We start from the raw sequence: 24,839 nt of genomic DNA on the forward strand, positions 1-24,839 counted from the left end.
AGGGACATATGGGGCTATTAATTGTAGGATTGTTTGCTTTAACTCCAAATTAGAAACAACACCAAGAGTTCATCAACGAGAATATTTTTATTTAAAAAAGAGGGGTTATTCATTCTGGGAATATATAAAAAGTTCCCTAAGATACTGTGAATTGAAAAACAAGTTGCAGAATGTTAAAAATTACATGATGTTTAGGATGTCAATGGCTCGTGTCTGAAATCTAGCTTCTCAGGAGTCTGAGATCTGTGGATTGAGGTTTAAAGCCAGCCTGTACAGACAAATAAACATCTCTTATTTCCATTTAACCAGCAAAAGGCTGGAAGTATGTGGCTCAAGTGGTAGAATGCCAGTCTTGAGGAAAAGGCCAAGAGAGAATGCAAGGCTCTGAAGTTAAGCCCCAGTACCAGTATAACAATAACTAAATAACACAATGACAGAATACAAATAGACATACATTTTTTAAAAATGAAATCTTCTCACAGGTCTGAATGTGCAGTCATTTAAAGAAAAGAAAAGAAAAGACCAGAGAACAAAGCAGAAAGCTGTTTGCTGCCCTCAGATGAGTCTGGACGAAGAACTAGGATTGAGGTCAACAGAGGGTGTGGTTTAAGGTTGTATTGCTTTAAGGGGGTTTCTTGCTACACTGCTTTACTGTATTAACTGTATTTAATTAATTTATTAATTAATTAAATCAATAAATAAAATAAGTAGTAAAATAAAAGTAGTAGTAAGGATCCATCACTGAAAATCCTTTTTTTTTCCATTCCTTTTTTAAATGTATGTTTCTCTTCCTCCCTTCCCCTAAGCTCTTGTTTTCAGAATACAAGAGCTTGGAGAATTATCTTGAACCTCTTTGATCTGAATTAGCAGAGACTGGCTTTATTATTATAATAACTTTGGCCCAGAAGTAGGGTATCATGTTGCAAGGCAAAGGTCTATTTTATGTTATATTCTAGCAGGATAGGTGTTTGTGAGCTTTTACACTGATCCTTTTTTTTTTCTTTAGCCAAGCTTCAAAAATGTAGTGCAGATTCTTGTCATCCACATAGTTTTCATGGCAAAAACTTCCTGCTATAGTTTCTGGCAAAAGTCCAAAGAAAAATTCTATCTTAAGGCTGACAACCTCTTCAGTGCCCAGGCTAGGCAGAAGCCCTGTCTCATCCATGGTTTAGAAATAAACTCATCCTTTTCACACAATCTATATTTATATTAGGAAAAGCATGGAACTTTAAAATATTAATATTCAAAATATCATTTTTTGCTAATTATATTCAATAAGACTTACAGAGCAAACAATAAGTGGAAAGAATTTGCAAAATAAGTCCAGGGCTGGTATTAAATATGAACATTTATCTCTAAAAGTGATACTCATATTTATCTGTTTCCACGAACCCCAAACATTCTGTCAATGTTTCACCAAAGCACATTTCTGCCACCTAAAAAAATGCCTTGCTAGCTCTGGATTTTAATTCTGAAATCTATCATCTGTGTAATCTGTTTTCTTTGTCACCTATCATTTCTACAGTGACAAATCAAAAGAAAGGGTTGGAAAGGCAATGGATCACTGTCTAGAGAGGGAAAGCCAGTGGATAGCAATCAGTGGCTTGGGTACAAGGTCTGATGCAGCCACCACAAGAGAATGGCGTGGATGAGCTCGTGTTCATCTAATACATTGCAACACTTGTATATCTCTTGTTCAGCTTCTAAAGACAGCTTCAAGCTATAGTGAAAATGACAAAGTTAAAAATGTGGTGAATTTATTTTTCCCTTAAATCCAATCATCTTTTAGATTCTAAGATACAATGATCATTGACTACAATGTAAACTTCCAAACTGATAATGGACTGAGGGATGATTTAGGAATCTAAAAAGTAAGAGGTAAATTTACCATGTCTTGACTGGAATTCTAAGATAAATGCCAGGGGTGGGGAGCAGGAAATGTTGAAACAATCCACAGATAAAGGGATTGCTACCCCATTATTTGTTTCAAAACAACATTCTGACCAAAAGGAGAAAAAGATTGTTTAACAAAACTGAAAGAGATTTTTCTATATTTGAAAATAGCCTGAGTTAAAATATTGGGTTCACAGATACATCAAAGAGTCTTTGGTCCTAAACCTTTTCTTTCTTAGCAAAATAATATTTATGATTGGTCTTGGGGGGGAGGGCTTAACTGAGTTGCCATGAATTATTTAAAAGCCCAAAAATATCTTCTGTCGCTTTTATGGAAACTTGATTTACAAGTTGAGAAAATCAAACTGACAGTTTGTTCTCTTGTACAAATACCCAACCTTTAGAAATGCTATAGGCATTATAAATATATCTTTCACAAATATAAGCTCCAACATAGTTCTTAAAAATAGCCTTTAGGAGGAAAAGAAAAACAAAACAACAAACAAAAAAAAAAACAGGGAAACAAAACCTCTTTCAGGCCATTGTTTGATACATAACAGCAGGAAACAAAACACAATGTCTAAGCCAAAATGATTAACACACCCAGTGATAAACATGAAAGTTAAGTATAAAATCTTACTCAGCATCACTTTTGACATTAGCACAGAGTCCATGTTTTACTCTTATGTTTATGGCCACAGATGGCTCTAGGACACATTGACAGTAGCTAGAAAGTACAAACACCAGGACCTCAAAGCTGAAATTTGCACTTGGAGAGATGTGTAAACAGGCTGACCATTCAGGAGGAGAGCAGACATTACATTTCAGACACAGAGTTTCTGCCAGAATTCACACCCCACCTCACCATGCTGTACAAGGTCAGTTGCACATCCATGCTCAAACATGTAACTGGAGTTGCCCAAGAGGTTCCTGTAAGACTATTCCAGAAACTGTGATACCAGGATCTAATGCAGAATTTTAAAGCTTAGACCTCAGATCCCTTCTGCAATAATTGGGGAGGTCTCAGCTATTCCAGTACTCTTCAATTGCTAGTCTGACTTCAAAATGTATTTAGTACTCTCAGTAAATTCTGTCCTACCTCTGCAGACATGTCAGAGGACCAATGTATTCTACATTCTGAACCTCTCAGGTTCCAGTGTAGAACTCTGACAATAATAACCACTTCCTATGAATGTTCTTTTCTAACTGCCCATTAAACATCAAAGACATCTTAGGATCTATCTTCTTTTTAAATAATTCAGTAGAGAATCATCAATGGCTTCATAATAAATGAGATACTAAATTCACAGTTTTGTGGGCAGAAAGCTAATTTGGGAAGATACTTCAAAATGGAGGGAAATATTAAAGGAATCTTCACCTTGATTTTCTAATAAGAGTAATGTTATCAAGGTCTAATTCCTGTTGATTCTGGGAGAACCTTTAGTGAACATACAGGAGAGAGAAGAGAGAAAGAAAAAGCCAAAGTCATGGTCTCAAAGGACTTTCCTTATGATTTTTCTGCATTTCTTATGGATGAAGGCTTAAATCAGAAATATTTCTTAATTATGTTCTACACTAAATGTCATTCACGTGCTCATGGTTTTCATCCTGAACGTAAACCACCAATTTGCTCTAGGGTTTAGTGAATCCAATATGTCCAACTGGCATGCATGAAAAGTCCTAAGATATTTGACTTTTGATGTTCTTTCAAAGCAGGATCTTTAAATAAATTGCAAAAAAAATTCATCTGGGAATTAAATATATGTATATTATTCAGTAAATACTTTGCAAATCAGTAATTAACTGGAAAGTGAAAGAAAAATGTATCTAATTTCTTACCTTATTTTGATCTGTCCAGTAAAAGAAAAATCCCTGAGGGTCAGTCCTCAAAATAATTGGTGTAACAATAGTAGAGTCCTAAAGATGCAAAATTAAAAAAAATACATCAGTACATATTGCTATGGAAAGTCCTTCCCAGAAGTTACTGAAGTAATCATTAATAAGAGATTCTCTACTGTCATCAATTATTAAGAAAATGTTCCCCAGGTGCTGGAGGCTGAGATCTGAGGACCCCAGTTCAAAGCCAGCAGGGGCAGGAAAGTCCATGACATTCTTCTTCCAATTAACCACCAGGAAACCACCAGGAAGTGGCATTGTGGTTCAAAGTAGAGCACTAGCCTTGAGCAAAAGAGCTCAGGGACAGCACCCAGGACCCAAGTTCAAGCGCCATGACTGACAAAGAAAATGAAGACAGAAAGAAGGAGACAGACGGATAGAAAGGAAAAAAGGAAGGAAGGAAGGAAGGAAGGAAGAAAATGTTCAAAAACAAATCAGACATTGCATCTTTTATCTTTACAGAAATATTGGCAATGAAATTTATGTCCTTTACTAATATTCAGATTACATAACTGGTAAAGAAGAAGGTCAGTGGTGTATTTATTGATTAAAACAAGTTTTTAAGGTTTGCTATGGGTTCCATTGTAAAGGTCTATCTATAGTAATTAGACATAAATATAAAATAAAGACTGTCTAGGAGGGGATCACGGGAAGGAGGAGAGGATGATAGTGATACTGAAGGGCAAAGAAGATCAAAAGACATTGCACAGACATAGATAGATGGATGGATAGATAGACAGAACATTGAAACCCACCAAATTCTACTTGAAAATGAAGGGAAGGAGAGAGGAATGGGAAAAATTGGAAGGGTTGAGCTGGTTCAAAGTTCATTTGCATGAATTTATGTAAATATCACAATAAACGCCATCATATCAGAAATGTGTGTTAATTCAAAAATAAAATAAGAATAATAAAAAGCCGTATTTGGTTTCCTAAATAATTTTAACACTAACCATATTACATATTTTACATGATTAAAGTTCATTAAAATCCATCCTTGAGGATATTTAAATTACATTTGCTCCATAAAATAAATTTTAATTGTATAAAAGCAAGGAAGCACAGCATTTGGGCATTGCTGTTTCCAAGGTAACAGTAAATAAGGCCATCTTCAATATATTTGGAAAGATCTAGCCAAATTGTTGCAAGTTTATGTTTCACAGGCTAAAATAAGACATCCTAGACTAGCAGACTGAGGTTAAAGCCTACACTTTGTAAAACAAAATTACATTCAGTGTGATTTTAATATCAAACATTTTTTAAACATGTGTTCTTTCTTTTGGGCAACTTTCAGAAAGGCATACCATCTGCACAGGAAAATGCATGATACCATGTCACCAAAGGTGGATTCCTATACCAAAATACGCAGGCCATTGCAGGAACTCTATTTTATAAAGAGATTATAAATTGCTAGGATTCTTTAAACCTTTTCCTATCCATAATAGCTGCAGTTGCATCATAGCCTAATATGTTATTGAAAGAACAACTGAAATGAAATTTTGAACTCGTAGAGATTTTGGAACTTGTTTCCCCTACCTACTCCCAACCCTCCCCCCCCCCCCCCGATCCTCCCCCGCCCCTCCCACCCCCCCACCCCCCCCCACCCCCACCTCCCAGTTGGTAAAGCAGTATAGATGGTTTCAAGCTATCTTGGTAAAGTTTATGTTAAGAACCCAGCTCCTCCAGAGGCTGTCTTCTTGGGATCAAACTCCTACCTCTCCTCTCTCAGAACCTCATTTTATTTATTTATTTTTATTCAGTTACAAGGAGTTGCCATTTAACAAAGCAGTTTATGAGCACATGCATCTGGATCAGTGTCATCCTTTTCACTATTATCATCCCCCCACCCAGCTTTTCCCGTATTCGTGTAAATTTTGTAGTATAGGCAATGAATTCTCCCCATTGCTCTCTTCATTCATCTACCCTATCCTCTTGCTGCCTGCTCCCATTGCAAGTACCCATTTCTTGGTGCTTATTTTGTTGGGCTTTGACTTTGTCATTCTAAGAAATGACAATATCTGAGATCTCCCTAGAATCTATCATATTTCAGTTAATACACTTGCATCTGCCGGCATAGCACCCAACAACATGTTTACCTACAGATTGATAGGCTAATTCTAGCTACCACAAGTGAGGGAAACCATGTAACCTTTGTTTCTCTGGGTCTGGCTTATTTCACTTAATATAATTTTTCCAAGTCTTTCTAAAGCCTCATTTTAAACAGCTAAAAAAGGCTGGAGGGGTCACAGTAGCCATACCCATCTAATCGGGTTGTTGTTAAAATTAACTAGCGTAATTTTAGTAAGATACAAATGCTTGCTACAGATAGAAGCTTATCATTATTATAACTAGCTATATTTATATTAAATTATAATTAATGTAACTAGCTGTATACATTTATTATAACTAGTTAATTGTAGTTTAATTAAATATTAATTGTAGTTTAATCTTGTTATACTTTTTATTTCAAATATAAATATAAAAGGTACATAACAAAATCTGTTGTTTTAAAGTATTCAGTTCAGAGACATTTATTACATTCACAGTATTGTGAATCAACTTCCAGAACAATCTTTCAATATTCACCAATCTCCATCTTCCTCTTCCCAAACTGAGACTTTATAGCCAATAAACAATAACTTAGAATCATCTCCCCAACACCCACACATCCCACAAAAGACACCATCAACTACCTTTAAGAATATGACTATCTTATATAATGCATGTAAGTGAACTGTACAGATTTGTCCTTGTCTTTCTGGCTTTTTTCATAGCATAATGCCCTACAAGTTCATCCATGTTGTAGCATTGTTAAGCATTCTCCCTTTTATCAGGCTGAGTAATGTTTCTTCTTGTGTTTACATTATGTCTTGTGTATCTACTCATCAGTCAGTGAACATTTGGATTATTGCCACCTTTTGGCAATTGTGACCAATGATGGTATAAACAATGAATTTTAAATACATCCATAGAATTTGCTTTTAATCATTTTTGTGTACACAGAGGGAATACTTCTGGTTTGTTCTATGCTTAATTATCCTGATCCTAACATACATTCTCTCTCTCTCCCCTTCCTTCCTTCCTTCCTTCCTTCCTTCCTTCCTTCCTTCCTTCCTTCCTCCCTCTCTCCCTCTTTTCTCCCTCTCTCCCTCCCTTCTTTTATTTCTTTATTCCCTTTTTTCTGGTAATGCTGGAGTTTGAACTCAAGTCCTTACTCTTACTGGGAAGGTCCTCTACCACTTGATTCATGACCCCAGTCTGTTTGTACATTTCATTATTATTCAGGTAGGGTTTTTGTTTCCCTCCAAGACCAGCCCAGCCCACGAAGCTCCTACCTATAGCCTCCCTCATAGCTGATATGAGAGGTCCACACCACCACAACTGGCTTGCTGATTGACATGGAGTCTAACTTTTTGCACAAGTAGTTATCAAACTATGATCCTCCCTATATCTGCCTCCCCAAGTAGTTGGGATTACAGATGTGAGCCATTGCAACTGGCACTTACCATACATTCTTAACAGGTAGTTCGAAAAAGAGATTTTTACAAGGATCATGCCATTGCACAGAATTTCAGATAGGATTTATAACCTTCGAGGTGACTTCGAGGTGTCAAAAAATTGAGATTCAAATGAAAGAATAGCCCTAAAAATATCTGAAGCTTCTTTATGTGGGCTTCCATGCCTAACAGTTCACAGCAATACATCCAATAAATCACAGCAACATTTTCAGCCCTGTCTTATCATGTCCTCTAGAAGTGGGCAGATTGAAAGATCTGACAGTCTGCACACAGCACACATTCCCACTTTCAGATCAACTGGAATTAACCTGTAGGTGTAACTTATCATTTTCAGGTCAGCTTCTTCTGTTATCAGGGACCTGACAAGGCACAATTCAAAATCCTCATTGACAAGTACTGCAAGGATCCCAAACAATCAAATATTTAAGTGAGCAGAACAAAACGGCTCAGATGTAGATTTTTTTAGAATGCACTAGCCTCCTAATTTGTTTTAGACACTGCTATTTCTAGCTTATTCCTTTCTCAAAATTAAACTCCTTTGTTCAATATTTTCTTGACCCTACTCTTCCGGGCCGGTCACAGTTCCTCTGTGAAATGATGATTTATCTCGGCTCCCTGCCTGCTTCTTCCACAATCACCTCTCACATTCCAAGATCAGCTGGAACTTGGCATTCCTGCCACGCAAGGCAGGGTTTGACCCAGAAATACACAAATTCCCATTTTCCATTCTACCTGCTTTTTCCCTACCTCCCACATAGCTGCAAAAAGATTCTAGTTTCCCCACACCCAAACAGCCACACAACCCAGATCTCAAGTGTTCTTAATTGTCAGAATAGATGCCCAGGACTAAAGTTTGAAATATGTGGTCATCTTTCATTTCTCCAGGGAACTGCCGACAGGTTATGAGTCAGGGAGCAGAGCACTACAGAATAATGAAGTTTCTCAGAGGGACAATTTTTATTCATGCTCCCTCCTTCAATAATAGAAAGATGTGGCTTCCAGAAGATGGTGGCTTTGAAGTTTTCAAGTTCATTAGCATCACTGAGTTGTTAAAAACAGAGATGTCTGGGCCCCTTTCCTAGAGTCTGTGCCTTTCTAGATCTGGAATGGAATCTGAGAATGTGTATTTTTTTTTTTTTTGCTTGCTTCTTGGTGCTGCAAATCTTCCAAGGTCTTGCACATGCTAGGCAACCGCTCTGACTACTGTACTCCATCCCCAGACTGAGAATCTACACTTCTAATATGGTCACAGTGATGGTTAATACTGCTGGTCTTGAGAGCAATGGTTGTAAGACTATAATGAGCAAGATGTTGGGGTCAGGAATATAGTGAAGTAAAGGTCTTACACCTGTGAGCTCAGAATGTAGGTAAATCCCTATCTTGTAAGTGCATTACTGCCTCTTACTAAGGATTCAACTTTTTATTTATTTTGTAAGATCTTTTCCCCCAGTAAACATCTATCTCACACAAAAAGGACAGTAATAAGACATACCAGTTTTGAGTGAATGACATCCAGTAATTTTCCATCTATTAGCCTCTTTATATGACAGAACCCATTTCACCCACCTCTCTATCTCATCAATGTGAAGAAGTTCTTGTTTGAATCTTTAAAAAAGGCTTTAGGAGCAATGATGGATAGTCTGAGGACAATATGTTGAACCATCAATCTAAACATCCAAATAAATATGAAATCTTTCAGCAAATAAAAGAGTCACCGGGATCAACATTAACATTAGAATGTCTGATAGCTCTTTATAATAATAACTGGCCTTGCAATGAACTGATAGAAATTACTAATAAATTCTAAAGAAATGTATAGGCAATGTCAAAGACACAAAGACCAGAATACTTTTTACAAAAAAACTCTGGCAGAATTTATAACACACATATCCTTAGCATGTGATCTGAGCCAATTGCTGTGAGATGAATTTCACATGGTTTTCCTCTTTAATATCATCTCACATTGCATAACAATGAGCATTACAGAGCGCATATATGACCAAGGTCCCACAAGACTATAATTGAACAGAAATATTTTTATTGCTTGTTACTTTTACCTTGTTTGTGCTTAATGTGGGGTTTAAGTATAACAAACACCACTGTTTCAATTGCCTATAATATTTAATACAGACTATGCAAGTTTGTAATTTAGAAGCAATAGGCTTCATTCAGCACATAGCCTAGGCTGGACCATATAGTGGCTTGGGTAAGTGTACTTCATAACGTTTGAAATCACTTAATGGTGCAGTTCTCAGGATTATCCCCACTGCTTAGCAATACTTGGCTATATGTATTAAAGAAAAAACCCTAACAGGTGGATCGTGTTATTATTCCTATTTTACACACAAATAAACCAAGGCTAAATAATTTGCCATAAGAAAGCCAACAAAGCTGGTGAGGAAAGAATTAGAAATTAAACCTTGAAACTCACACTCTAGATCATGTTTCTCAACATTTTTTTTCCATTTTTATCCCACTAGGATGCTTAGACATTTATTATCCTAACCACCCCCCCAGAGAAATGTTAATGTTATAAATATCCTGAATCTATTCCTATGCTGTATGGATGCTGGTACTTAACATATATTTTATAAAAAGAAAGATTTTTTTCTTGGACCCCCAAGAACGACCTTTTTTTGTTTGTTTCCTGGAGTGAGATGATTCCATTGAGTGAACTGTCTGTTCTGTGAGCCGTGGTGACTTTGCTGTGGCTAGAGCCATCAAAATGTGGCTACTGCAACTAAAGATGTGCTACTTGATGTCAGAGTAAGAGTGAAAATAGGAATATGAAATATCCCATAATACTCGATGGTGAGGACTTGTTAAAATTAAATAAAGTATATTACTCAAATAAATTCCAACCCTTTTTCTCCCATTTTTTTTTCAAATTGTTTTGATGTGACTAGTAGAGAATTTAGAAGTGGAAACTATGGCTTACATTATATTACTTTTAGGCAACACAGCTCCAAACCTTGAAGAGAGTGCTCCTTATGGGGAAAATCTTTGTCCCAAAGCCAACCTGATTCTTTCGTTAGACAATTCCAATTTCAATTACATAGGTCTGGGTGGGATTTTTTTCCATAAAACTACCATCACAGCAGGATTTAGACTACAATATAGCTGCTCAGTGCTTTGTTGTCATTCTCCCTGCTTAAATTAAGGTTGTTTCTTAACTATACCTGTCTGCTATACCTCTGTAGCAGCCAGGGATGCTTGGTCTCCTATATGTTGTGGAAAAAAAATCTTACCATCTTTTTTTTTTGTTTTTGTCAGTCATGGGGCTTGAACTCTGGGCCTGAGCACTGTCCCTGTGCTCTTCAGCTCCAGGCAAATAAGAGTCTCACAGACTTTCCTGCCCAGGCTGGCTTTGAACCATGATCCTCAGTTCTCAGCCTCCTGAGTAGCTAGGATTACAGGCGTGAGCCACTGATGCCCAGCTTCCATCAAATTTTTAATATCTAATTATTTTTAAATGTCTCTTCAACTGGCACTGTTGTCTCACACCTATTATCCTAGCTACTCTTGATATCTGAGGGCCCCAGTGAAAAGCAAGCCCATGTAAGAAATTTTATGAGACTCTTATCTCCAATTAACCAACAGAAAAGCAGAAGCAGAGCTATGGATCAAAGTGGTAGAGTATTAGCCTTAAGCAAAAGAGCTCAGGGACAGTGCCCAGGTCCTGAGTTCAAGCCCCACCACTGACCACAAAAAAAATGTATCTTTGTCCATTTTCAATTAACTAAATTGAGCCAACATGTCACTACCTCCTGAGCTACATTTTCCTCAGTTAAAGGATGCTGTGAGCTGAATCATGTCACCTCCCTGTACAGCAATTCATATGTTGAACTGTTATTACCTCAAAGTGTGACTTATTTAGAGATAAAGACCTCAACAAGATTATTAAATTAAGAATGAGGTTTCCCTGGTAGGCTCTAAGCTAATATGATTGATGTCCTGATAAGAAGAGGAAATCTGGACACAGACATACAGAGGAGTAAGCCAGTAGTCAGACACCCAAGATGTACTAGGAAGAGATTCCTGGAACAGATCATTTTCTTATGGCTCTCAGAAGATAGTAGTAACCCCACTGACACCTTGATCCTAGACTTTAAACCTCCAGAGCAGTGAGAAAATACATTTGTATTGTGTTAACCACCTAATCTGTGGTACTTTTTGTTATGGTATAATCCTAAACTTGTAGTGTAACTTCAAGGACCAAAGGTCCATGGTGCATTCCTTAGCACCTGTGGGAAGGTCTGCTGGCCATGGCTGACCTCCATTCTGACTTCACAGTGATTCTCAAGTTTCCATGCTGTCACAAGAGACCACACATGAGTGAAGACATGCACGTCTACACAATATGACACATCATCAGGTATATAAATCACCAAATTCGTGAAAATGAAAGCCCAGATCCGACCCTTTCATCAACCTGTGCATTGTATCATTTCAAGACACAACTCTCATTGTGGTTTTATTTATTTATTTATTGACCAGTACCAGAGCTTGAACTTAAAGCCTTAGACTTGCCTAGTTGGCTGACTCTTTACTACTTGACCCAGGCTTCCATTCCTCATTATGGTTTTAGTTTGCAATTAATGTGATGATTAGTGATGTCAAACATCTTTTCATGTGTTTAGTGGTCATTTGTGTGATGTGTGTATGAAAGAGAGACAGAGCAGAGAGAGACAGAGAACCTGATACATTTTAAATCAATTAAGACCACAAGGTATCATTTTAATTAGTGTTTCTCAACTACAGACAATTTTGTAACTTGGAGGACTTTTGGCAACATTACAGATAATTTTGATCATCACACATGCTACTAGCATCTATTACATAAAGGCCAGGAATGCTGCTAAACATCTTACAATTCATGGGTCAGGACCTCCCTCCCTTCAAAAAAAGAAGAAAAAGAAGAAAAAAACTCCCCTGGATTCAATGTCAGTGGTGCAGATCCTGAGCACTATGTGATTAATGGACTTTTAGATATGCCTAAAGCTTTGCCAGGACCAAATAAGTTCATAGGAAGGCATTACCTCAGCCACATTCCCCATTTACTTATCCCATTTCTGTCCCACATACTCTTCCCTCAGTGGAACATACTCTCTGCTCGTGTTGGCCGAAATCTTCCTTCTAACTCTGCTCTTTTCATAAATGGAATTCATCCAGGAAAACCTGTATGCCTCTTATACTTACTGCGCTGATACGTTTTCCTGTAGTACTTAACACAATTAGACAAAGATTTTATACCTTCATTTGCCTAGCATCTATCTCACCCATAATAGAAACTGCATGAGGACAGGAGCCAAAATATTTATCAACACTAGTCCAAAACACTAACACAATATCTGATAAGAGGCATCAATATATCTTTAAAGTAGGAATACTAAAAAGGTAAACAAATGGGTGGGTGGAAGGCAGGAAAAGAAGCAAATTATATTTTGGAAAATATACTTGCTACTTAAGGTTTGGAACCTAACAAACTGACATATAGCATAGCAAGGAAAATTTTAAGCAGTGGTGAGAGATTTCAAACCAGTGGTCCAAGTCCATGAAGGAACTATGGGAGTTCACAAATACCAACTTAGCTGAATGAAAAGGAAGCATAAATGAAGAACAGAGAGCTGCCAGTGTCACCCTTGCCTCTCAAAGGCACTTGAAAACTATCACAAACATGCCATTTCTTCTACAGCTATGTGAGCTGCAGAAGTAATTTAGGAAGGTGGCTTTTTTCACACTTCTCTCTACCAGACTTCATGTAGGTTCATCTCTTTGTTGGAACTTAATTGGCAGCCAGAGTCTTAGCTGTAAATGTTAGTTCAGAAGTCTAGGTTTTATATTATTGAAAGTCCTATGAAGAGGATGTAAAAAGGGATGGATGCAAAGTCTCAATGGTATTCAGTAGAGAACAACTGGGAAAGATCAAAGTTAGCATTTTTAAGTTTTCTCAATCTACTAGAGCAATTATTGAGTTTCTCTGTGGACTTCCAACACTTTTTAAAGTTTCTATGGCCATGTCTTTTAAATGCACTATAATTAGCTTTCCAAAATCCAGTTCACAGAGAAGTTCAAAAGAAAATCTGATTTTATGTTCATAGCTAGCGAAATGGTCTCTTAAAACTTCTAAGTAACAATGCTGTGCCACCATATCTAGTTTTAGTATAAACATTTCCTTTGCTAACTAATCCTTTTCCCCCTGCATTTGCTCATAAAACTTCAAGGCAATAAAAAGAAACAAAACACTGTGAACAAAAACAAGCTCTTAAAATGCAAAACAGATGTAGGAGGTTTTTAATTGTCCTAATACCAAATGTCTGGGTTTTTGGTCTCATTTTATACAATAGATCATTTCCCAATCTACAATATCATAGTTTCCTGATAAGTGTGGAGTATGTAATAAGTTTGTAGTATTTGTAAATACAGCAATAGTGTTTAGGAAATTTGTAGTATAATATAAATATATAGTAAATTTAATCAAATATATTTAGTCAACATCAATTAATATATACACCTGAATCATTTTTCATGAATACAAAATAAAATTTTCCAAAATTGATATAAACATTTTGGTAAAGAGAAAACGAAATACTAGACCTTAAAAGAGATCAGAGAACTGGATTGTTGAATTGTAATTTCTCTGTACAACTAAAGATAATAATAATAATAATTTTTAAAAAGAGATCAAATGACAATAAGAAATGGCTCTTAAAGAGCCCCTACCTATCCTTTATATCTAATTTCAGTTTGTTTTTTTAAGTATTTCTGGCTTCTTTAGAATGTTATAAGCAAATAATCTGAGAAATAATGTGCATTAGTCCCTTTGCCTACTGAGATATAGGAGCACCTGGTTTTGATTAGGGGATCAGACATGAAATAGATTGTAAAAATTTGTAAAAGAAATTGTCCAAGCTTATGGAATGTATGGTAGGATGTAAAAGTCTACAAAATCTAATGTTAGCTCAAGTAACAGGAAAATGAACGTTCTCAGTTACCGAGAATGTATTAAATGGAGACCCACAGTGCCAGGCAACAATCCACAATCAATCCGTTCCATTTCTGCTGGTACTTGTTGCTGGTGATAACAAGGAACAATTCTGATAAGGAAACATTTAACTACAGGTTACCATGTCTGCCAAAAAGCAAAATGTTCCTGTTCTGTTTAAATAATACGTGGGTAATATCTACATTAGTTGTTCTGAAGCTGGATAAGATGTTGTGAGTAGAACACTGTAAGCGCATTCACTTGTTTACCTTAAAATGGTCAATTTGACATTACATGAGTTTTGCTCTGATTTTTTTACATGTGAAAATAAATGAATAAAGATGTAATATGATTTTTTAAAATATAAACAGCTGGGCTAGAGGTATCTCTTGATAGACTATGCCTGTCTGGCATGCACTACAACTGTGGGTTTAATCCCCAGCAACAAAACCCAAGAAATAGAACAAAAGAAGACCAGAGAGAAAAACATGTGTGAGAAAAAAATATATCCCAGTAACAACAGAGTATGAGTCTGCTCTGCTATGCAAGTCACCCACAGCCTCTAGGCATTGCGAGTCCTTACTAAATTACTAGAGCTGTGTGTCACTATTTCTTTGGGGGACATTCCGTATACCAGGCTTCATTCTAGCACAGATAAAGGACCTAATCAAGGCCCATCAAAACTAAGGATCAGTCACTTGTGCTATTATTATCCAGCAATTCCATGATAATAAATAAATGCTTTAGGCTGAAGAAGTTTGGTTTGGTTTCATGTTCATAAGGAACAAAAACCAGCAAAACCAACTGTGGGATTAGAAGTTTCTGTTAGAAGGGCATTTAAGGACTGGAAAGGACTTCTTCAGCATGGGATTCTGTGTTTGGCCTTGGGTTGATATGAAGAGCGCTCACTTTGTGAAAACTAATTGAGCAAGACACAGGATTGGTACATTTTGTGGTATGCATGGTACACTCTGACTACAGGCTTAACATATCTTCATTGCCTTCTTACAATGTTGTCTTCTCACATTTACAGTTACAGATTGTCAATGAAAAATTTACCATGTTCTCTAAACAGGAAAAAATAATGGACATCTGTGGGAGCATTTAAGCAGTTCTTTAGGGAGAACCTGCTTATTCTTCTAGTCAGAAATCCAAGCCAGGAGCCAGTGGCTCACACCTGTAATGTTATATACCTACTTGGAAAGCTGAGATATTAGGATCACAGTTCCAAGCCAGCCCAGGCCAGAAAGTCCATGCACCTCCTATCTTTAATTAATTACCAAAAAGCAAGAAGAAGAGGTGTGGCTCAAGTGGCAGAGCTCTAGCCTTGAGTTAAAAAAATATAATGGATACCATCCACGCCCTGAGTTCAAGCCCCAGTACTAGTACAAAACAATTAAATAAACAAACAAAAAAGAAACAAGAACTAATATTTTCACAACCCTAAATAGCCTCAAACGCATCACTTTTGAATGTCCTGTTATGTGTTATGCTTAATGGGATCCCCAGGCTTTCATTTTATAGACAAGAAAGCAAGCTTTTATAGCTTTGAAAGAAGATCAGATTTGTGAAAGGTTTTAAGTTGTTTTAAGCATTCTTTTTCTGCCTAGAGGAGGAGATGAAGAACTTTGGGAACAGAAAATAGGAGGTATTTTTTCCAAGCCAGTGTCAAAAGGAAAGACAAAACAATCATCTTCATCAATGACACAGAGTCCTATTAGGAGACCTCTTTCATTTCCCCAATTACCATACTAGGATTTGGGGGGAAAAAAACCTAAAAAGAAAAAAAGAAAAACACATTTCGGGCTGGGAATGTGGCTCAGTGGTGGAGCACTTGCCTCTCATCCATGAGGCCCCTGGGTTAGATTCTTCAGCACCACATACACAGAAAAAGCCAGAAGTGGCGCTGTGGCTCAAGTGGTAGAGTGCTAGCCTTGAGCAAAACGCAGCTCAGGAACAGTGCCCAGGCCCTGAATTCGAACTCCAGGACTGGCAAAAAAAAGAAAAAAGAAAGAAAAGAAACGAAAAGAATGAGAAAGAAAGAAAGAAAGAAAGAAAGAAAGAAAGAAAGAAAGAAAGAAAGAAAGAAAGAAAGAAAGAAAGAAAGAAAGAAAGAAAGGGAGGGAGGGAGGGAGGGAGAGAGAGAGAGAAAGAGAGAGAGAGAAAGAAAGAAAGAAAGATAAAGATGCATTGCATGTCAACAATTCCAAAGAAATGGACAAAGATGGGTGAAGACATCAAGGATATATCAGAGCATTCAGGAATCTCAAAAAGGGAGTCCATGACTATGTCACTGAGATCATTTGATTTCTTTAAAGGAATTTCTCAAAATGTAAACACAAAAGATTAAAAATTAAATGCACCAATTTACACACAGGCCAGAGAGTTGTGTCATCTGTCTGTCATACTTTCCAAGTTGATTCCCAAACTTGATCCCAGTGCTTTTCACAGCATGATTTCCCAGACCACCACCACCGCCAGCAGCAGCAGCAGCATCCAAGAACCTGTAGGAAATGTAGATTCTCAATCCTACCTCAGACTCAGCAATCTGAGTGTGAACAAGGCCTTGCAAGTGATTTTCAGGGATGCTTATGTGTGAGAACCACTACTCTATCCCATTGGCTAGTTGCAACTCTATTCCAACTAGTTGCAATAGAAAAGAACTGTTGACAGGACCACACTTTTGCAACAAGAAGCATCAAGGATTCGGAGGGGAAGAAGCTATTTGCCTAAAGTTATACAGCTAACTGGCAAGAAAACCAGCAGGAAACATAGGCTTTTGACTCAAGATCTAGATCTCTTTTTATGGACAACTTTACAAAGATGCAGCAAAACAAAAAGTGTGAGATTAAACTGTGTCAATTCTAGCAGGGCAAATATGAATTAGAAAGAATAGCGAGGGTACTCTCTAGGGAGCATAAAAGCAACACTAACAAAATCCACAGACCACAGAGAGCAAAAGAACCAAAGCACCTGCCAAGGAGTTCATCATGGTTCTGATAACTTGTCTCTTTGGTACAATTCAGGTTCTGTCTTTAAACACAAGAATTGGCTTTCTCCCTGGTGCCTGTATCCTTCCCACAGACAATCTCCAAAAACTCTTGCTATAATGCTCAAGAGTTCTACCCCACTTCTTGTGATGGTATTCTTGTGATGGTGTTCTCTGTTCTCTGTTCTCAGCCCATTCTTTTAATCTCTTTCTCCGTGGTGGTTTTTTTGTTGTTGTTGTTGTTTTGTTTTGTTGTTTTTATCATTTATCCCTGCTGGGGACTTTATGCACTTTTTCCAAAACTCCAGGACATAGTCCATGGCTGTTACTAATAAGTGGGCAATGAATATGTTACATAAATGCACATAATACAAATAGCCTCTATAGGCAATCTCAAAATGTATTTTCATACACCTTCATTCCCAAAGTCACATTGGCTGTTTTCTCCCAAATAAGAAATTTGAAGAATTATACTGAAATGTGATTTCAAATCATCACTCTACAAGAAATATAGAGCTTGTGACAAAGCTCTCTTTTTTTATATATATATTCAGCCGAGTCTGTTTCTCTCTTCCCTCTGACATTCACTCTTTCTCAGTAAACCCATCATCACATTTGCTCCCTACATAAAGATTTCAACATAGACAAGACCGGTCTATTTTTTCAACGGAGTTTTCTCTCTTTTCCTCTTGACCCAAAGAAAGCATTTAACGCGTTTCTGAATTTATTGTTTAGATTCTCTTCTATTTACAAAAAGCTTCCGGTCCAATTAGGCTGGAACAGAGAAGAGAAACATGCAAAGTGTGTGGTAAAAATATGCACGTGCACATCCTTGCCTTCATTTAATAACTGGCATAAGATTTCAAGGAAGCTGGAGCTCATACTGCAAGTTCTGATTGCGCTTCCAACTGGACAAAATATACGCACAGACTCATTCGGCTAAGTAATTGAATTCACTACCTGGAATATTTAAATTGTTTTCAGACACTGGAAATTGGCTTAAGAAGATTAAAGAAAAATACCCTGGAGGATAACAGGCTATAATTTACTAGGTAGAAAAATCTTTTCAGCAAGAAGAACGCTTTATTCTCCTATAACTCCTTCTGGTTAAGATACGTATGAGTCATCTGGATCTAAATTTCCTTGCATTCTGACAGCTAGGCTTTCTTCCAGTGGGTTGTTCTTATCACATCCTTTGAACGACACCCTATGGACTGCAACCATAGGTGGATTCCCCCCAAGTTCACCTGTGTCCGGAGAGATCTACTGATGCCCATGGAGGCTCACTGCCTCCAGAGGAAGGCAGGAGGAAGAGGTCATTTGAAATCTTGGGGACTGAACTGTATAGAAAGCGCCCGAGATGTAGGCACCCCCCCCCCCCGGGACTCTGCCCCACCCAACCTGGCAAAAAGGCTCAGGGACGTGGTGAGGGAACATCTTGTCTCCTCTGTTTCAAAGTGAATATTCTAGCCATTGCATTTCTCAAAAAAAAAAAAAAAAAGAAAAAGAAAAAAACATTGCCCTTCCTCACCTGTCTCCAAGCCCATGACTTCCTCCGGGACACCCTTCATGCCCCCGTCCCCCACCCCCCCAGGCCCTGGTGCTCAGCACGCCTTCCCAGGTGTGCGTACCCCAAGCCTCCTCAGGGCCCCCCTAGCTCAGGAGTCAGGCGCTAAAGTTTGGCAGCACGACCACCTGTCGGCTGGACCTTTGTGTCCTCTGCCACGTGGGCTGGCAGAAAAGCCACCACGGTCGGAAAGACACTCGGGGAACCCCTGTCTTGTAGCAAAGGGGCAAAGGAGGTTAAAAGGGAGCGCACTAGCCGGCAGAGAAGGGGGCGCGCCTACTTAATACCCTCTGCTTTCCAGCAGCCTCCAACTTTACACTGCTCACTTTCCAAACTCTCCGGACCCGTCACCAGGCCATAAATAAATAAATAAAGCCCGCCCCCCCCCCCCTCTGAATCCACTGACACCGCCCCCCTTCTCCTCCCCAAGACTTAAGACCCTGAAGGGGCGATTTGCCAGCCCCAGCCAGCCTGTCAACTCTGCACCCCCTGCCGAGCCGGGAGCGCGCGCAAAGCGCCTGCCCTTAGCTGCCCACCTCCACGGCTGCCCCCCCCCCGCCCCACCGGGCGCCCTCAGGCCGCTCCGGCCCCACTCGCGACGTACCCATTGCATAACGCGCCCCTCGCCCCACCCCCACGCAGCCCGTCCACCCCCCCTCCCCGCCCGCCCCGCGCTGTGCCCCGGCCGGCGAGCGCCTCGACACCGGGCCGAACCCCGATACTTACATCATCCCACTTGACGAATTTGATGCCTTTCTTGAGGCTGTCCGACACGCACACGGGCTTGAGTTGCAAAGCGTGCACTCCAGGCTGAGCCCCAGCCATCTGGGCTCATCGAGGCTCCGGGCGGCCCCCGGGCGAGCTTGGCGGAGACCGGGCGCGCGGAGCGCTGGGGCGCGGGGCTCTCCTCGTCTCTGCTCCCGAGGTGCCGGACTCTGCTTCCCACCCCGACACACACACCCCACCCCAGGGGGCCGGCTTCTCTCCCCCTCCCTCCCCGGCCTCCTGGCCTCCGCACCTCCCTCGGTCTCTCTCGGTCTCTCTCTCCCCGAAGCCGATCAGTAGGCAGGGCGCGCGGGGGCGCAGTGCCCAGCCGTGCCCATGCCCCGGGCGGGACGCGGGCTTGGAACCCCGCGGTAGATGGTGAGGCTCTCGGAAGACGAAAAGAAGCCGAGCCGGGCTGCCAGCCGCTGCCGAATCCTGCTCCTCCTCCTCCTCCACCGCCGCCGCCGCCGCCTCAAAGCGCACACCATTCAGCACATCCTCTAGACACAGAGGGAGAGAGCGAGTGACACACGCTCGGCGCCCCCCTCCTCCTCCTCCTCCTCCGGCTCTTTCCCCTCCTCCCTCTCCTCCTCCTCCTGCCAACCCCCCCCTCCCTCCCTCCCTCCACACCTCCCTTCGCCGCCACCCTCGATTGCTCACTCGCCCCGGTCCTTCCTTTCCCCCCCTCCCTCCCCGCGCTCCCAGCCCAACTTTGCGCGCTGGGTCAATCGCCGGGAAGCGGGGATGCAGCGACACCTCCCGGCTACTAGAACCTACTGCAGCCAACGCCTGCGCCTCCAGCGCGGCCTCTGAGCATGCCCTGAGCCCTGGGTGACAGGCTAGCCGTGGCGGGTCCCTTTAGAGGTGCTCTCCAGGAGAGAAACTTGGGTGCCACCCTGCAAAGCATCTCTGTGCCTTTACCTGGCAGGGAAAGCTGGGTGTTAGGAGGGAGCCCAGGCAGTCCACAGCTTCCCTTTGTTGTTGGAGCTCTCCAGATTTTTCTTTTTCCTCCCAAGAGAACTGGTATTATTAGCAGGGAAGAGAGCAATTGAGGAGCTTGGTAGAAGAGCTCTTCAGAGAAATCTCTACGTGCAGGAGAGCTGGCTGTGCGGTGGGGGAATGGTTAAGTGGTGTTGGTTTGTTGTTGTTGTTTTTGAGGTAATAAGTTCGTCCTGATGAAAGCAAAAGTTACATTTCCCAAGAAAATAGGTACCATCCTTCCAGGATACACCCCAGTCCTGCTCTCTCTCTCTCTCTCTCTCTCATGCACATACAGACCTATGCACACACACACGCACACGTGTGTGCGTGTGTGTGTGTGTGTATAAACTTGCTCATTCTGGAGCATCGATCTAGGAATGTAGTTTGTTCTCTTTCACAGAAGTGGTGGAAGGACAAGAAAAAAACGGACCAAATTTTCAAAATTGATTAATGCCAAATGTTTGGTAGTATGTGAAGCAGCTGAAACTCTCATCCATTATTGGAGGGTGTGTAGATCGTGAAGCTACTTTGGAGAATAGCTGCTTATAAACTTGAACGTCCACTACCCAGACATTCTACTAGGTTTTGTTGTTGTTGTTGTTGTCGTCTCCCCCCCAGAGGAATTGAAAATGGCTGGGTGCTGGTGGCTCAGGCCTGTAATCCTCTCCATTCAGGAGGCTGAGAACTGAGGATCAAGGTTCTAAGCAAGCCAGGGCAGACAAATCCTGACTCTTTAATTAACCACCAAAGATCCAAAAGTGCAGATGTAGCTCAAGTAGCAGAGGCCCAGCTTTGAGTGAAAGACCTAAAACAAAGCTTGAGGCCCGAGTTCAAGCTGCAGTACCAGCAACACACACACACACACACACACACACACACCTATATAGACTTGTCCAGTAACATTAGTAGCTTTTTTCATAATAATTCCAAACAGAAAAAGAATAAAATATCCATCAACAATGGAATTAGTAGACAAAAACTGTCATTATGTACAAACTGAAATCATCCCTCATATGAACAGGCAAGGATAGATGACTGTACAAACCTTAAGCTTACTGAAAGAAGCCAGACACAGCCGACTACACTCTACATTTCTACATGATCCCATTTGTAGGAATTCCAAATTAGGCAAGCTATTCTATGGTGATAGAAAGCAGTGCAGTGGTTACCTGTAGCTGGCAGTGGTCAAAGTTTGACAAGAAAACAAAAACAAAAACAAAAAACAAGAGACCAGTAAACTACTGAGTGAACAGAAACATTCTATAACACGTGTATTTAGATTTATCAAAACTCAGGATGTAACACATCTCAAAAATGTTACATTGAGGAAAGAAAAAACATTAAGAAAGGAAATAGAGGAGAAAAAGAGAAACATTACCTTCTCTTATTCTTTTATTTTCCTTTCCCTCTGCCTTTAGGGTCTCTATGGACCAAAGTTTTAACCTGAGTCAAAAGATTACCAAAAATCTGAAGGGGAACTTTGCTATTGAATATTTCAATGCATCCAAACATTATTCCTGAGACAGGCAGAATTCACATACCTGTAATCCACCTAATGGGAATTTGTAGCAGCAGGAGGATTACACATGTAAGGCCAGCCTGAGTAATGAAGGAGACACTTACAGCTCAGTAACTGAGCACTTACTTAGCATATATAAGAATATAAGATCCTGGGTTCAATTTACAGTTCCACTTTTTTAAAAGAAATGTATTAATCACCAGCTATATGGTTGGCCTAATTATAATCACCATGGGAAATCTGATGAACAAAAACATTGACTCCTGCTTACATCATGGTCTTGCTTTGTAACTGGGAGCCTTTTTTTCCCACAAAGGCTTTCATTAAAGACTGGCTTGATGCCTGACACTGGTGGCTCACTCCTGTAATCCTAGCTACTCAGGAGGCTGAGATCTGAGGATCACAGTTCAAAACCAGTCCAGGCAGAAAAGTCCATGAGACTCTGATCTCCAGTAAACCACCAGAAAACCAGAAGTGGCACTGTGGCTCAAGTGAGAGAATGCTTGCCTTGAGCTGAAGAGCTGAGGGACAGCACCCAGGCCCAGAGCTCAAGCCCCACAACCAACAACAACAAAAGCTCATCTTTGAATGTGGCTTGTTTTGTTGGCCCCTAAGTTAATACCTGAATCCTTCTCTCCAATGGTCTTGGCTTGCTAGTAAAGTCACACAGGACTCATTCTTACAGTAATCTTTACCTGAGAAGACTGGAACCAAACTCTGTTTTCAGGGATCCAAGCTTTCTCAGTTATCCTTACAATGGATCCTGCCAAATTCTTTTGTTCTTTCTTTTCCTTTTCTCTCATTTATTATTCTGTGACTCAATGGGAAGACTATTGAGCAAATAAGTTTTAATCTACCACAGTGGCTTAGAAAGACAAAGGAGATTAAGTCTGTACCCCCTAAAAGGGGGGAAATTTAGAGTTAGAAATGGGCTCTACCCCCCCCCATTCATCCTTGTTCTCTGAGACCTTATTCAGGCCTCTCTGTATCCACACAGTATATTGTAGTACTTCATAGTTTTTGATAGGATACACTGTATTTATACTCCTCACTGATGTTAGGAAATGTGACATTCTTTGTCCAAAGGGGTATTTGAGATGTGATATGAACAAAAGCTTAGAACAAGCTTGCAAGGGAGGGCTAGTGCTCTAGAACTCCTCATTACTCACATAAAACACACCTGCATCTGGGAGCCTCTGACCCAAGGAGGCATAATCAAAAAAAAACCTAGGCCCAGATTGCAGCTTGGGAATATGCCCTAATGGAATCCATCCTAGGTCTGCCAGAACCCAGCCAGCCTGAAGACCCACTGAGCTAAGTAATAGAAGCTCATCTTTGAATGTGGCTGAGTTAGGGGTCATTTGTTATGCGCCATTATCATGGCAATGGGATGGTTGAGTGTTTCATGAGGCACTCTTTATCCCTGCCAGCTGTTACAGTGAATAGCTAGGTAAAAGAGAGAGAGAGAGAGAGAGTAAAGCTGTAGAATTCTGAGTAAGGGTTATCATTAAAACAAACTTGGACTGCAGGATTTCTTCTACCAGCAAAACAAAAACAAAAACAGACAACGTGCAGCTTGGTATAGAAGGACTACAGAATAAATCACTTCATCCTGAGGATGAAGCTTGAAACAAGTTTGATTTGACTCCCTCATTTCCCACGCCTTTTGTTAAGGATACAAGACTGAAATGTTGTTTTTAAGTATGAAGATTTTTGCCATGCCAAGGGACCTGCAAGATCATCCAAGATTGTATGAGCCAGGCCTGTGATCCATCAAATTCAGTGCTTTGTTCTGGCTTGAAACAATAGGAAGGCCTGTGTTCTGTGAGAGCCTGGAATTGCCCTCTGGAATGTCAGCTTCAGGGAGTTGGCAAAGCTAGCCATTATTGAGCACTCGATAGAGTCCAGAATACTAAGCTGAGCACTTCCCAGACACTCCATTATATAACCCTTATATATAACTACTTATATATAACTACTCACCAGACCTCTCCACCCTCTTTGTCTTGTAAGAAAACCCTTGTGTGTTTAGCTGGCAACCATGCTTAGGGAAGGTGGCCTCTTCTTTCCAGGGAATAAACCATGATTGGTCCAAACCAATTATAGTAATTCCATTGTTCATTGTCTGTATCTGGTTTAAAAAGTATGTGAGGGATCCAGATCTCTAGATATCTTATCTCTTCTCTCTTACTCTCCTTCCCTTCTTCCCCCCCTCACCCCCACTTCCTTTCTTCCACTCTCTGCCTCATGAAAAAGCAAATATCAGGATATGCAAGATACAAAGGGCCTCACTCGTTCCTAAGATCCTTGACCCTTTGAATCATCCCTAGATTTCCTGATAAAGTGGTAAAGAATACCCTTTCTGGCTAAGCTTTTATCACATTATTCTTGGCTCATCTGATGAATAAACTGATATATATGCATGGTGTTTGTGCTCAGTATTTTACTCATTATAAAGCATCAAGGCTTGGGGCTGGGAAGGTGGCTCAGTGGTAGAGCGCTTGCCTTGCATGCCTGAAGCCCTGGGTTCGATTCCTCAGCACCACAGAAGCAAAGAAAAGAAAAAAGCCGGAAGTGGCACTGTGGCTCAAGTGGTAGAGTGCTAGCCTTGAGCTGAAGACCTGAGGGACAGTGCCCAGGCCCAGAGTAAAAAAAGCGTCAAGGCTTAGAGAAGTGAATTAACCTCAAAGTCACCCTAAGTCTTTGGAACTGACCCTTGTGACTAG

The 24,839-nt window shown here is 40.2% G+C and overlaps 1 protein-coding gene and 1 non-coding gene across 3 annotated transcripts in view; one reads left to right on the forward strand and one right to left on the reverse strand.

Moving 5' to 3' along the window:
* The window catches only part of Plcb1 (phospholipase C beta 1), a 631,005-nt gene extending 611,219 nt beyond the window's left edge, over nt 1-19,786 (reverse strand). For both annotated transcript variants that reach the window (XM_042694512.1, XM_042694513.1), the window contains exons 1-2: nt 19,575-19,786; nt 3,733-3,810 (exon numbers count right to left, since the gene is read on the reverse strand). In XM_042694512.1, the coding sequence (XP_042550446.1) occupies nt 3,733-3,810; nt 19,575-19,673 (177 nt within the window). In that variant the 5' untranslated portion in view covers nt 19,674-19,786. The remainder of the gene's footprint in view (nt 1-3,732; nt 3,811-19,574) is intronic.
* On the forward strand, nt 10,403-10,534 carry LOC122120572. Its single transcript, XR_006149736.1, has one exon. It is a non-coding gene; the product is annotated as a small nucleolar RNA SNORA63 (small nucleolar RNA).
* Nucleotides 19,787-24,839: the final 5,053 nt, after the last annotated feature.

The sequence above is a fragment of the Dipodomys spectabilis genome, unplaced genomic scaffold (assembly GCF_019054845.1).
Source record: "Dipodomys spectabilis isolate Male_0828 unplaced genomic scaffold, ASM1905484v1 ptg000175l, whole genome shotgun sequence".
In the NCBI taxonomy this organism is placed as follows: Eukaryota; Metazoa; Chordata; class Mammalia; order Rodentia; family Heteromyidae; genus Dipodomys; species Dipodomys spectabilis.